The sequence below is a fragment of the Epinephelus moara genome, chromosome 8 (genome assembly GCF_006386435.1).
Source record: "Epinephelus moara isolate mb chromosome 8, YSFRI_EMoa_1.0, whole genome shotgun sequence".
NCBI classification, from domain to species: domain Eukaryota; kingdom Metazoa; phylum Chordata; class Actinopteri; order Perciformes; family Serranidae; genus Epinephelus; species Epinephelus moara.
The window spans coordinates 19,510,155-19,522,224 of record NC_065513.1 but is presented as its reverse complement, the minus strand read 5'-3'; the positions used below and the strand labels follow the sequence as shown (position 1 = coordinate 19,522,224).

General features: G+C 40.6%; 2 protein-coding genes across 3 annotated transcripts in view; one reads left to right on the top strand and one right to left on the bottom strand.

Moving 5' to 3' along the window:
• Positions 1-1,350: 1,350 nt before the first annotated feature.
• Positions 1,351-5,925, bottom strand: tmem167a (transmembrane protein 167A). Its single transcript, XM_050050773.1, has 4 exons — positions 5,810-5,925; positions 3,904-4,013; positions 2,266-2,300; positions 1,351-2,145 (listed from the first exon to the last, which is right to left on the bottom strand). Exons 1-4 carry the CDS (start codon positions 5,810-5,812, stop codon positions 2,075-2,077), a joined length of 219 nt encoding a protein of 72 aa, XP_049906730.1. The 5' UTR covers positions 5,813-5,925; the 3' UTR covers positions 1,351-2,074.
• The window catches only part of LOC126394132 (DNA repair protein XRCC4-like), a 37,450-nt gene continuing 31,298 nt past the window's right edge, over positions 5,919-12,070 (top strand). Inside the window, exons 1-2 of one of the 2 annotated variants that reach the window (XM_050050770.1) lie at positions 5,919-6,048; positions 6,547-6,668. The gene's annotated coding sequence lies outside the window, so the exon portion shown is untranslated. The remainder of the gene's footprint in view (positions 6,049-6,546; positions 6,669-12,070) is intronic. The other variant, XM_050050769.1, reaches the window with a different exon arrangement.

The window sequence follows — 12,070 nt, the reverse complement described above, 5'->3', positions numbered from 1 at the left end:
TCTGCCATGTCCGCCATTTTTCTACAGTAGCCCAGAATGGACAAACGGATGAGACCTCTGCAGATAATCTGACTCCCTGTAAGAACATCTTGAATACCTGGATCTTAAGTTATCAGAGGAAAAAAAGGTGGGCACACATTAGCAGGTGCTGGGCTAGCCATCCGTCTGAGATGCGCCGAACAGCGCCAGAAACACATTTGTAACATGTTTTTGATGTTTGTACCGATTTTAATCACCTCGCCCATTTGTTTTGAAGTGGAAGAGACCTCTGGATGATTTGGCTCCCAGTAAAAAACCTCCAGAACAATAATCACTGAAGGGATCCTAACTGTGAGTTCACGCTTGGCACATGGGAGAAGTTTAGGCTGGCTGCAATCTGCAATCCTCACCACTAGATGTCACTAAATCCTACACACTGTTCCTTTAAGGTTATAGTTTCCTCTTAAAGGAGCTATATGTAAGAAATCTAAAGCAAATAGTCATAAAATCCTCCTAATATGTCNTAAAAAAATTTTTTACAGTCCGCAAATCATGTTTGTTTTGAATTTGTGTTTTGGCCTGTTGCGCCACCCACCGCCGTCTACCAGTCACACACTCAGTAGAGTCTCAGCATCAGTTACAGTTACGACTGAGCTACAGCAGCACGGCAAGCAGCATTAGCAGTGTCCCAGTACATAGCATTAGCAGTCTCCTCAGCTCTATCCCAGCAGCAGCGTTAGCAGCAGAGAAGCCGGACTTGCTCAAATGGTCCGCTGGAAAACCGAAGATCAAGGATGTGGCGATGTGGCCCTGCCACGGCAGCTGCCCGTGGGCAAACAAATCAGTCTCCAGGGTGCCGCTGTCCAGCAACCTCGAATCTGTAGGGGAGGGGGGGCGGACACGACTCGAGGCAGTATTTTGAATTTGAGTGCAGTAACCGTTTTGGCCACATTCTTACATACAGCGCCTTTAACCTAAAAATAATCAAGAAATATTTTTTTTAATTTAATTTAATTAATTTAATTTAATTTTTTTAAATTTAATTTTATATACTTTATTAATCCCCGAGGGGAAATTCAATTTTACACTCTGTTGTCAATTACACACAGGTCCGAACACACACATGCACAAACTGGACCTATACTAAATAAATACTTTGTCTAACTCTGCAGTAGCAGTCACATAAGTACGGTATGTGTAATCAAGCCCGTAAAGAGAGAAGATTGACAAAAGTTTGACAGGTTATCATCATGTATTTTGCATGTTCAAAGTCATTATCAATGACACTTCATCTTAAAGTGTGGCATTATTACAACAGACAAACAGGTGTCGACAGCAAAAAATGACAAAAATCAGCGTTCTCAAACCAGATTTCCAAAAAGGTTCTTTAATAAATAGTGGCAAACTGACTGACTTTAAAAAACATCAGTAGCTCTCTGAGGCAATTATGCAGGACAAATATCCACCTGAAGAACTACACTGTCATTTTGTTTGCTGTGGAATTTGATCACCATTTCTAGATACAACAAAGTGAACAGGTTACAAAGAGGGCGCTGAGATGATTTGAAGTCACACCTCATTATACCTCAGTTTACAAACAGTTATGAGCATTTATGAAGGTCCTTTTTTGGAGAACATTTCAAACTGTTCGATGCAATTGTGACAAACTCGAGGGGAAAACATATCAGTTTGAAATGCCTGGACAAACAATGTATTATTTTGATCCCACCAATGATGCCAGAATGTGACTTCTTTCCTTTAAACTAAATGGCAGATAACAGAAAGCATTGCCCCCCAAACACACACACTTGCATACATCCGGAGTAAACATTCCACATTAGCAAACACAAGGACAGACCTGGGAAGTCCGTGGAGGGATCTAGACACACTCTGGGGCTATCAGCTCATCCCTCTCACTACACAAGACACATTCTCTCTCTCTCTCCGTGGCTCAATGAGTGGCGACGGGTCTCCGTTTTTACATTATCTAAGTGACAACCACCGGAAGTCCTGTTGTGCTTCTAGGATCGTACTGTCCATGCCTTGTTGTCTGTCCATTTCCCCGGTATTTCCATTCGTCGTTCTCTTTGGACTGTTACTGTAGAAACAGTATACTAAAAGCCATGATGACACAGCAGCAAGCCACCCAGGGACTCTTCCGCTCACCTGGAGAAAAGAAAATATGTTAAGTTCAAGGCTACATCGTGAAGCAGCATATTAATCATATTATAAGAAAAAATATGACCTAATGTCAAAGAAAAGAAAATGGGGCATTCATAAGCTTACCTATTCTGGCACACTTCCAGAAAATTCCTAGAAGCCTAAAAGATAAAATAAAACAAAAAATTACACGTTTGAACAGTTGCCTCCATTTATTAGTGCTTTGTAAAAGTTAATTGTCCTTTAACTGCAATAAAATACAAAGACAGAAATTACTCTTGTGGTGATATTAAAAGCTAAAATAAGGGCTGTGTTGATAAGTCAAGGTCGTAGCTATAGTAACTGTTAGTCTGACCTCTTATAATTTTACAAGAGTACTGTAATTGCTCTCCTGCAAAACTCAGACAGCCATCAGATGTCCATTTCCATGCAAGGGGGTGCACACATTGGAAGAGAGGGAGACAGCAGGCACGTCTTATTATCTAATGACAGCTGAGGCGAATGTGGCATTCCAGGCCTTCACTTTTCTGATGTGTTTGTCGGCCTGTGTGAGGGTGTGTGTGTGTGTGTCTGCAAGTGTACATGTGTAAGAGCCAACTTTCTTCAAGTTTCAAACTGACCAGATGGTGTCAGCATCCCATTGTGAAATCATCTTTTATTGACTTATGATAGGTTTTAAAGTTGCATTTTCTACAGTTAGAGCAGACTATTTTTTTCCAACAAAATATTATTTTCAAACAACATACAGATGTTTTTCTGTACAAAACACAAATTCTTCCCCTCAGATTTGAGGCCTATCCCTACCACACAAGAAGCATTTGCATAATATGTGGCACCAAATCAACACAAATAACAGCTCATGTCTCAGTCAACAAATCAATCAAGAGGGAAAACTATTAAATCATCCCATCTGCCACACTCACTCTCATGTGTTTGTCTGAAGAGGATGTCCCTCCCTGCTCTAATGGTGTGTGTGTGTGTGTGTGTGTGTGTGAGAGAGAGAGAGAGGAGTGTAAGTGTGTGAGAGTGTGTCTGGCTGTTCATGGGCTGTGCCAGACTTATTAGAAGTGAATCATGGAGTTTCTACATCCAAGAATAATAATGATCCAGTGATGATGAACATTTAGGCATTCTGCTACTTTGCTTGCCTCAATAAGGAGCCTCTCATTTGCTGAAAAAATAAGCAAGAGTCCCTCGTAGCTACAGAGAGTTACAGAGATCCCTTACCCATATATACACACACTCCATTCTGATTCTACACTCCAGGAGAATCAGCTACATCACAGACATTTTTTGTTGGTAAAAATTAGGTTTTCTACCACAGAAACTAATCAAACAGCTCCAATAAAAGTTGCAATACAGAAGTAAACTGCCTGGAATCAACTGGTGAAAGTGGAAAAGTTGATGGTGACAGCAAAGGAGCACAATGTACAGCGCTAACAGGAAACGCAAATCATTTGTGTGTCTTAGAACTGCCTTAGCATTGTCAGTAATTGCGGTGCCACTACACAGTAGCAAGCTCTGACTGAAATTATAGGGACCATGAGATTGGGATGTGGTCTTTTCCAATGTCCTTTCCCACCCAATGTCCCACCCTGAGGCTTTGCCTTTGATGGTGAGTGTATTAACACTCCAATGATTTGTTAACGCAGTCTGATATAACATCGTGTCCCATTCAAAGAGACAATGGAAGGTATTTGAGGCGTCAATTAATCACTCGGAAGACCCCACTGGCAGCTTCATTGTAATAGTATCTGATCATACCCGGTCTTGTTCTTGTCTAGCAGGCTGGGAGCCAGCGCTCTGATGTAGGCACAGGTACAGATCAGGAGGAGGATCACTGTTAGCAGTGACTGGAAGTTGAAAATGGCCGACTGCAGGATGAAAGAGAATGATATATTTAGTACAGACACGATCTGGTGCAGCTTACAAGCAATACGTCAAAAAATATTAGAGATGCTGCCTTCACTGTAGTTAATTTAATAACACTGATGTTAAGCTACTTGTCACAAGTAATGTTATTGTACAAGCTATTAATTCTGTGTGACAAAAAAGTGGGCTGGCAGTGTAGACCCAGTTAGTCACAGAACTGTCAAAGACTTTACAACAGATTGCAGATAGCATGTTTTTCCAGACTGACAGTCAAAATTATCTTACAATACTATACATACAATTTACAAGATCAACCACCTGCCTTAAAAAAGGTATTGGTGCATAAGATAAATCACAATCTCATGCTGCCGTGTAACAAAACAGAGACCTAAGATTGCCCTACATGGCTTTAAACTATGTCGCACATTTAAAAGCTGCAGGACCCCACTTTATTACACTCACAGCACATCAGACTGAATTGTAGATTTGTGATTTAGAGTTTGTTTTTTGTATTAAAAGCATATTGTTTCAGCTTTTTGGTAAGTAAATGGGGCGTAATTCTAAATGAGGATTATAGTGAAATCATAATTCATCCACTATATTGGCTAATTTATCCCTTCCCTGTTTGGGTATAAATGCGTGGCTCTGTTGTTACACAGATCAGTCATGTAAAGTTTTGAAGAGTGGTTAAAATGCTAGGTGGAAACATTACTGGACACCTCAGAGACAGAGACAAGGATGCTGATAGACTTTATCAACTACCTGTACAGGCACTCTGAAGCTACCAAGGGGCTTTGTAATGATTTGATGCAGCCCCTTCTGGCATCTTCCCTTTCTATGTACAGAAATGTGTGATATCTTGTGACAAACATGCATTTTCTGAAGGATAATGCAATAAAATAAAAAATAAAATGATATAAAGTAGAATATAGTAATTACAGAAAAAAATTATTTAAAAAAAGCAGCAAGGACATAATATTTGTATTGGTCTTGTCCCCATATAGCACTTATTCCACTACACTATTACAACGATTTTAATGTTGGCACAATTGATGCATTACAACCATTTTGAACCTTAAGTGCATGTATTTTGCATCATAATTTTGCAAAGTGAGATGTACATATGAGTTTTGCCTGCAGCGATTATCCAACTTCCTTTGCTGTGTTTGTTGTTGCTGCATGTTTTGATCAGGAATAACGTTCTAAAAAACTGTCAGCTTATCCTTTATTTTTCAGCTCAGTAAGGTAAATTATTAGGCGTATGTTACCTACTGACTTGTACACCTTTGTTTTAAATACTTCCGTTATTGCAAGCTTATAAACAACAACCTCATAATGCCAATCCACAGTATGTAGCCGCACGGCACACACATTCCAATGCATGCTCCTTGAACTACAGTGCAGCTACGTGGCACACACCCCTAAACACTGCGATGCACGCATTCATCTTACTCATTAATTTATGATAATGATAACTTAAGCCTTAGTTATCACACGACTCGTGTTGATACACGACCGCAACTTACGTGATGATATAAAAGTATAATGCAATGATGTTAATGGGCAGAAATATGCATGTGATAGCTAGGTTGGCTAACCCTTTAGCCTATTTCAGCTAGCCAATGCTAACAAGCTAGTTTAGCATTAACTCTACGTCCGGCTTTAAAACGAATGCAAGCATGTGCTGTTGCCATAGTGTTGTTCCGAGACAGATTTGATGTTGGATGAGTGTTATAGCTATTGGTCAAAATACGCTGTGAAAGAGAAAAAGCACTTAATTAGTAAAAACACCGCTTACCATTTTTGTTGTGAGTCAAAGCCACATCACACTTCCTGCTCTCCGGAACATACGTAACGTCACCGAACAGTTTTACGTAACGTCATCACGCACTGCGTCGCGAAACCGCGTTTTCTGATTGGCTGAAAGCACAACAGTTGAATCTGTCAAAGTGTGTCAACAGAGAGAGCTGCAATGATTTCAGTTTTAGACAAAAATGCCTTCGTTTGGACACCGCAGTAGTTAGCCCATACGTTACCGTAAGTGTTTTGAGGAAATATGTACGTTGAGTGTTGTACCCAAAGCAAACATGGAGTGAAATTAGTCCGACTGTAAGAGCTGCACGGACCCATAGGCTCGGCGCCTTTCTGTCAAAGGCGTGTTAATCTGACTGTACCGATAATTTACCATGCTTTGTTCCACTGTGGTGCACCAGAAAAGGTAGTTTGAGGATAGGTAGACAGCACTTGCAGAACCCAAAGTTGCTATAATGTTATATTAGGGTAATTAGGCTGTGAATAATAATAACATCTAAGGGGTAGAAGAAGGAAGTGAACTTCCTTATCATAAGGCAATTGTAGGCTAGTGCTGAAAGTAACTGGTAACTTGAGGTGGACACAGGCTATATTAAAAAATACTTAGTTTTAATCTTCTATATAAAAATCTTGTCTGATATTTTTAGGACTATAGATTAATAGATCCTAGTCTATTCTATGGTGACGTAAGACTGACATTTTTGTGGTCCACTTTTCCCTCAGAGTTTTCACAATGAAGTCTCCTCCCTCCAACCAGCCACGACAGCATCTTGATTGCATTGAAACCATGTTTCATAAATCCCCCTGAACCCTTCCTACTTGGTGACTCCTGGGGAGCTCTTCATGTAAGAAGAAATCTGTCAGATTGTAAACCACTCATAAATAATGTTTTGTGGATGAAATCTTGTAAAAAGAGACTTAAGTCTTGGGATGGAGAGTCTGGTTTCTTAGAGCAGGCGATGAGCAAGTGTACTTTAAACAGAGTCAAGTTGCCTCTTAATGTGATTAAGTTTATCGTTTACAGTGCACTGACCAATTTAGGCTACCGTAGGACAGGCATGCCTGATCCCTGCAGTCAAATCAAGGCTTGAAGTAGCCTCAGTGTGCAATATTTTTAGATTTATATGAGAGTGGACATGGGGCCAAAATCAGAATAACAATTAAAGTTTAAAGCCAAGAGTAAAACTTTTGTCGGAGTAACTACGTTGTCACATGGTTGTGACCCTCAAAGAAAATATGACTTCGGTAAACTGCAGAGCAGATGAAAAGGAAAGTCAGGCTAGTTACACCCCCATTGATGTTGTGCTGTCACAAGTTGTATCATGCCTGGGTCTTTATACTTGTACACAGCCATAATCAGTGAAAGTTGCCTTACATTTGTAACAGAGCTCAGTGTAGTTTTTCACTATTGTCACATACTCCTGTGTGAATACTGGAGATGTGAAAATGACCTGTTACAGTGCGGCAGAATCCAGACATAACAAGATGTTGTATACAACGTTATGAGAGCTGAGATCAGGAGGGCAGCCCTTGCAGACTAGCAATGTATGTGTGTTTAAAAGGACTGCACTCTTGTTGAAATTAGTCATCTCTGTAAGGCTTTGGGTGCAGAGCTGAAGTCGTTGTGATTGCTGTTCTTGTTTGGTCCAGTAGATTGCAGATTACTTTTTCTTCTTCTTCAAACAACCAGTGTTGCAGCTTCTATTCTGAAATGTGTTGTTAACTGAAGTTATATTTATTCCTTGTGTGATTTCAGTGGAATTTAAATTACTGCATTACAATATCTAGCGTAGATTTTTCGGTGTATAACTTATTCAGCTAAATTAAGCTGCCAGCAGCAGTACTTTTGTGTTTAGTTTCTGCTCTCATTTAATTTTTTTGCCTAGTATTTTAAAAGTGTCATCCCAGCTAGCAGTAGAGTTAAAATTATACCAGGGAGAATTTTCACTGTAAGGAGTAGGGACACAAATGCATTGTAGTAGTGCTGTATTGACCACATAATCCATTAAGAACACACATTGTCACTGATATAAGATATACAGTATGTCTGAAACTTGTTGTCACCGATCTCAAATGCCTTTGCAACCTTATGAGGATATGAAATCTTTAAATCTGCATGTAAGAGAGGGTGCATCCTGTTGTCATACAGGTTGAGAAAGAGCATAACCCAGACCCATCACCACTACATCACAGTCACCTTTGCAGACAGCAAGAATATGAGTCATAAAAGTGTCCATGGTTAAATACACTAGTTTTTTAAACCTGGTCTTTATGTTGAGGCATGCGTGAGTCAATTTATGGCGACACACACACGCCAGCCTTTAGCCCATGATTCATTGTATTGATTTATTGCATTGTAGGTGACTGTGTTTTATTTGCTAATACTGTTTCTATTTGTCAAGTGGCTTAAGGTAGCCAATACCTGGAAAGAACAATGAATAAAAGGCAGTGTTGCAGTACTCCAAATCAGTCTTTGTCTCAAGACCACACTTTGAAGATCTCGGTCTTGTCTTGGACTCAACTAAATCCTTACTCTGTCTCAACGTCTCGGAGTCTGCGAACACCTGGTATCAACATGCATTTTGGGTGTTCCAATCACAAGTAGACAGTGCTAAATACAAGTGTAAATGACCACCAAGACGCATTGTGATCCGATCACTTAAACCACTTGCTGAGGCGGTTTGGGATGCATGTGACCACATATCTTTTGTATTGCAAACACTAATGCATCCCCAACTAGGACTGTCATCAGTGCAGCATGTGGTGGTTTTGGTAACAGCGGCTAATGCTGTATTTTATGTTGAGTTGGACTAAGTGTTGCGTGATCATCCATAGTTTTGTCCCATGGAAGGACACTGCTGTACCAGCTGTACTGACACAACTGCTAACGTGACTAGCAAGCAAGCTACAGAGCAGCTAGCAAGTGTGTGGTTGTTATAACTGTGCACGGGGCTGTAACAAAATCGGAACACACATGGTCAGTTAGAGACGCATGATAGGCGCATGATAGGCACAGGTGTGAACAGCGATGTGTCTTGGCTTTCCACTTGTGTTTGGATAACTGAAGAAACTCATGTTAATACCAGGACTTTCCAGGGTCTCAGTCTTGGAAAACAAAGGAATATTCTCACACACAAAAGTCACATCTGCAATGCCTTTTGATTATTTTATTAAGATTTTTCTTGTGGTACACTCAGAGTAAAGAGATGGATGAAGGGGACTCTTCATTTTTTTTCTGTGGGTGTTTTTATGGGAATGTGGATGTTTCAGATCAATTTGAGGAGTGTCTATGGTTTGCATGTTCCACATTTTATCATAAGCGTGTCATGCAGTGTGGGACTCCCTCGCGTCTGGTCTTGGTCTTGACTTGGTCTTGCCCTGCCTGTGTCTTGGTCTTGATTGGTCTCAAACCCTCAAAGTCTTGGTCTTGTCTTGGTCTCGATACACTCTGGTCTTGGGTATGACTTTGGTTTCGGTGGTCTTTCTTGACTACAATACTGATAAAAGCCTATGGCACAGCCTGCTGCTGTTTAAGGCAGCACTGCTTTAGTCCCTGACTGATCATGATATTAGTGGACTTGCTAAAGAGTTCTCCTTTTCATCTTGAAACCACTGTTTTGGGGAAAGCGTGAGGGGAAAGTCCAGTGAAAGGACTGTGAGAGGACTGGCTTAATTGTCCGAGCCCATTAAAGAGACAGTTAACTGCTTTGGCTTTTTCTACTCTGCATGAACTCCTCATTTCGAGACACAAGATGCATAATTAGAGGCTCTCTTTGTGACTCATTTGCCTAGTACTTCCTGCACAGTTATGTCTTGCAGTTTTCATGTGCTGAAGAAATGACAATGAAAAGGTTGAGCAAAAAAAATTACAGAGGGAGTTAGAGAAGAGGATAACGGCTGTGTGTCAAAGCTGTATAGGGGAACTTTAGTCGATGATTTAAGCGTTCCAGTGATTGTTCACCGATCGAGTAACTGAACAGGAAGACTTTGGGAGTGACTTTGAAGGTTTTTGCGCGGCTCTCCATTCCTGACAGACAGTGCTGTTTATTTAATTGGAGTGTCCTTCTGTCATTACCACAGGGTCATCGTCCCTGCACAACAGATGTTACAGTAACTAATGAGTAGCTGGGCTCACTTTATGAGGTTAAAGTTGAACCTTTCAGCTCCCTCATCTCGTTCGGCCCCTTCGTCCAGCCACACCCCTTTTTGAAGCACAAAGGGTCAACTTTAATCTGCTGCAGGGTGCTTTGTGCGTGTGCACATGTACGTGCTCTGGTGTGTGTGTGTGTGTGTGTGTGTGTGTGTGTGTGTGTGGAGAGTGCACATGTGTACGTGTGTCAGATCTCTGCTGTATGTCTCATTTTGAATAACCTTGACCACCAGCTCTGTCAGTGTGTATGGCGGGGGATGCAAAGAAAGAACAATAAAAAAAGAAACAAAAAAACGTGCTGTCACGTCCTAACTTATAGCACAGTGTCTGAAAGCGCTCATTTTCATTTTTTCAAACATGTCCAGCTTGGCTAACTGCCAATTTAGCTGTCCTTTTCCCTCCATCTCCACACTCTTTGCCCTGTAGTTAAGCAGGGAAGATGTCCAACTCACCTCTCACTTCACGTGGAAGCAGTAATCACATGTTCTGGCCTGGACATCCGTAATCAAGTAAAAGTTTCTCAAGCCCTCTGAGAAGAAGAGGAAGAGACAAAAAAAAACATGTGTAGTCAGTAAACCAAAAGGACATTTTAGTAACAATCATGGATCATATTGTAATCCTTAGATAACATCTTTGGTAACTGATCTGTTGAGTATTGGCTGCTTCTGGCAAGACACTTAACTTTAACTGCAGCAGTGAATCAGTTAGCCAAGACATCTGCCTGAGGGCAAGGTGACATTACTAAACAAGCTTGCTCAGCAAACTTATTGAGACATGTAGTATCCGCGAATAATGATTTGTTTCTACGGGAATGGATCGCACAGATTTTGCTTTGGCTATTGTGCTCTGGCATTGACACGGATGGATTAGCTTAAGATGTGTCAGGCTGTGGAAATAGGTAAATGACAGTTCACTCCTCAATGCAGAGCTGCAGGGCTGTCCATGGTCTTTGCTTCTTATTTTCAAACATGCTCTTGGCTCATGGCTCTTCTGGAAATGTTATATTTCACCCAAACTGTCCACGAAGACCTAAATAAATTTGAGGTGATAAAATAGTAGTAGTAGAAGTGAGGACTGTATAAGAGTGTAAGACAAATTAATTAATTTCCCTTCATTTCCTGAATCAACCGATGTTAATGCTATTCATTCAAGTTGCAGGAGAGCACCATGAAGAACCAATGTTACATTGCTGAGCACCAGCTGTAGAAAATTATAGATAATTTCATTTATTTACAAAAACTACTGGTCAACAAAAAGCAAATTACAGTATGCAAAACGTGCAGGTCGAAAATTACAAATAGAGACGCAACAACTTCCAGCAAACTTTTTCAACTAATTAATAGGCTACAGATTTTTAAAAGCATCCACGTTTAACTCAGTTGTTAAAATGGCGTTAAATTTGGTAAAGAGCACATTTTTGACTTGTTTAGGATTCAAAACTCAAAAGTTTAGGACCTGCGACTTGACTCAGTACTTGCTTGTCTTGACTTGGGACTTGACGTGGAACTTGAGTGCCAAGACTTGAGAGATTTGTGACTGCAAAACACTGACTTGGTTCCACCTCTGACAAAGAGTCCATGCAGCTGCAAAACCATGGTTCATTTTTGTTCTACAGTGTAACGTTTGTGAGGTTAAGGAACTCATCAAAGCTTAATTCATTCTCGAGTGGACGTTTCCAGTTTTAGATCTCATTGTACAAACTCACGTTTGGCTGTGTGAGGCTTCAATATTCAGACTCACTTTCAGAACTCAAAGTACTGTAGATCTTTGAATAAATGTACACTGTACTAAAATCAGGCAACAACTGGGCCTTTTTGGTAATATTCTTCTATTTATCTTTAACAGCGTGTAATTACCTTGCTCGTGGTCAGGGAGCCCACACTCCCACACAGAAATCTGCCAAAATCTCTGTGTGGTTCCACTGACTCAGAGAGACCCCCATTAATCAATCAATCAATCAATCAATTTTATTTATAAAGCCCAATATCACAAATCACAATTTGCCTCACAGGGCTTTACAGCATACGACATCCCTCTGTCCTTATGACCCTCGCAGCGGATAAGGAAAAACTCCCCAAAAAAAACCCTTTAACGGGG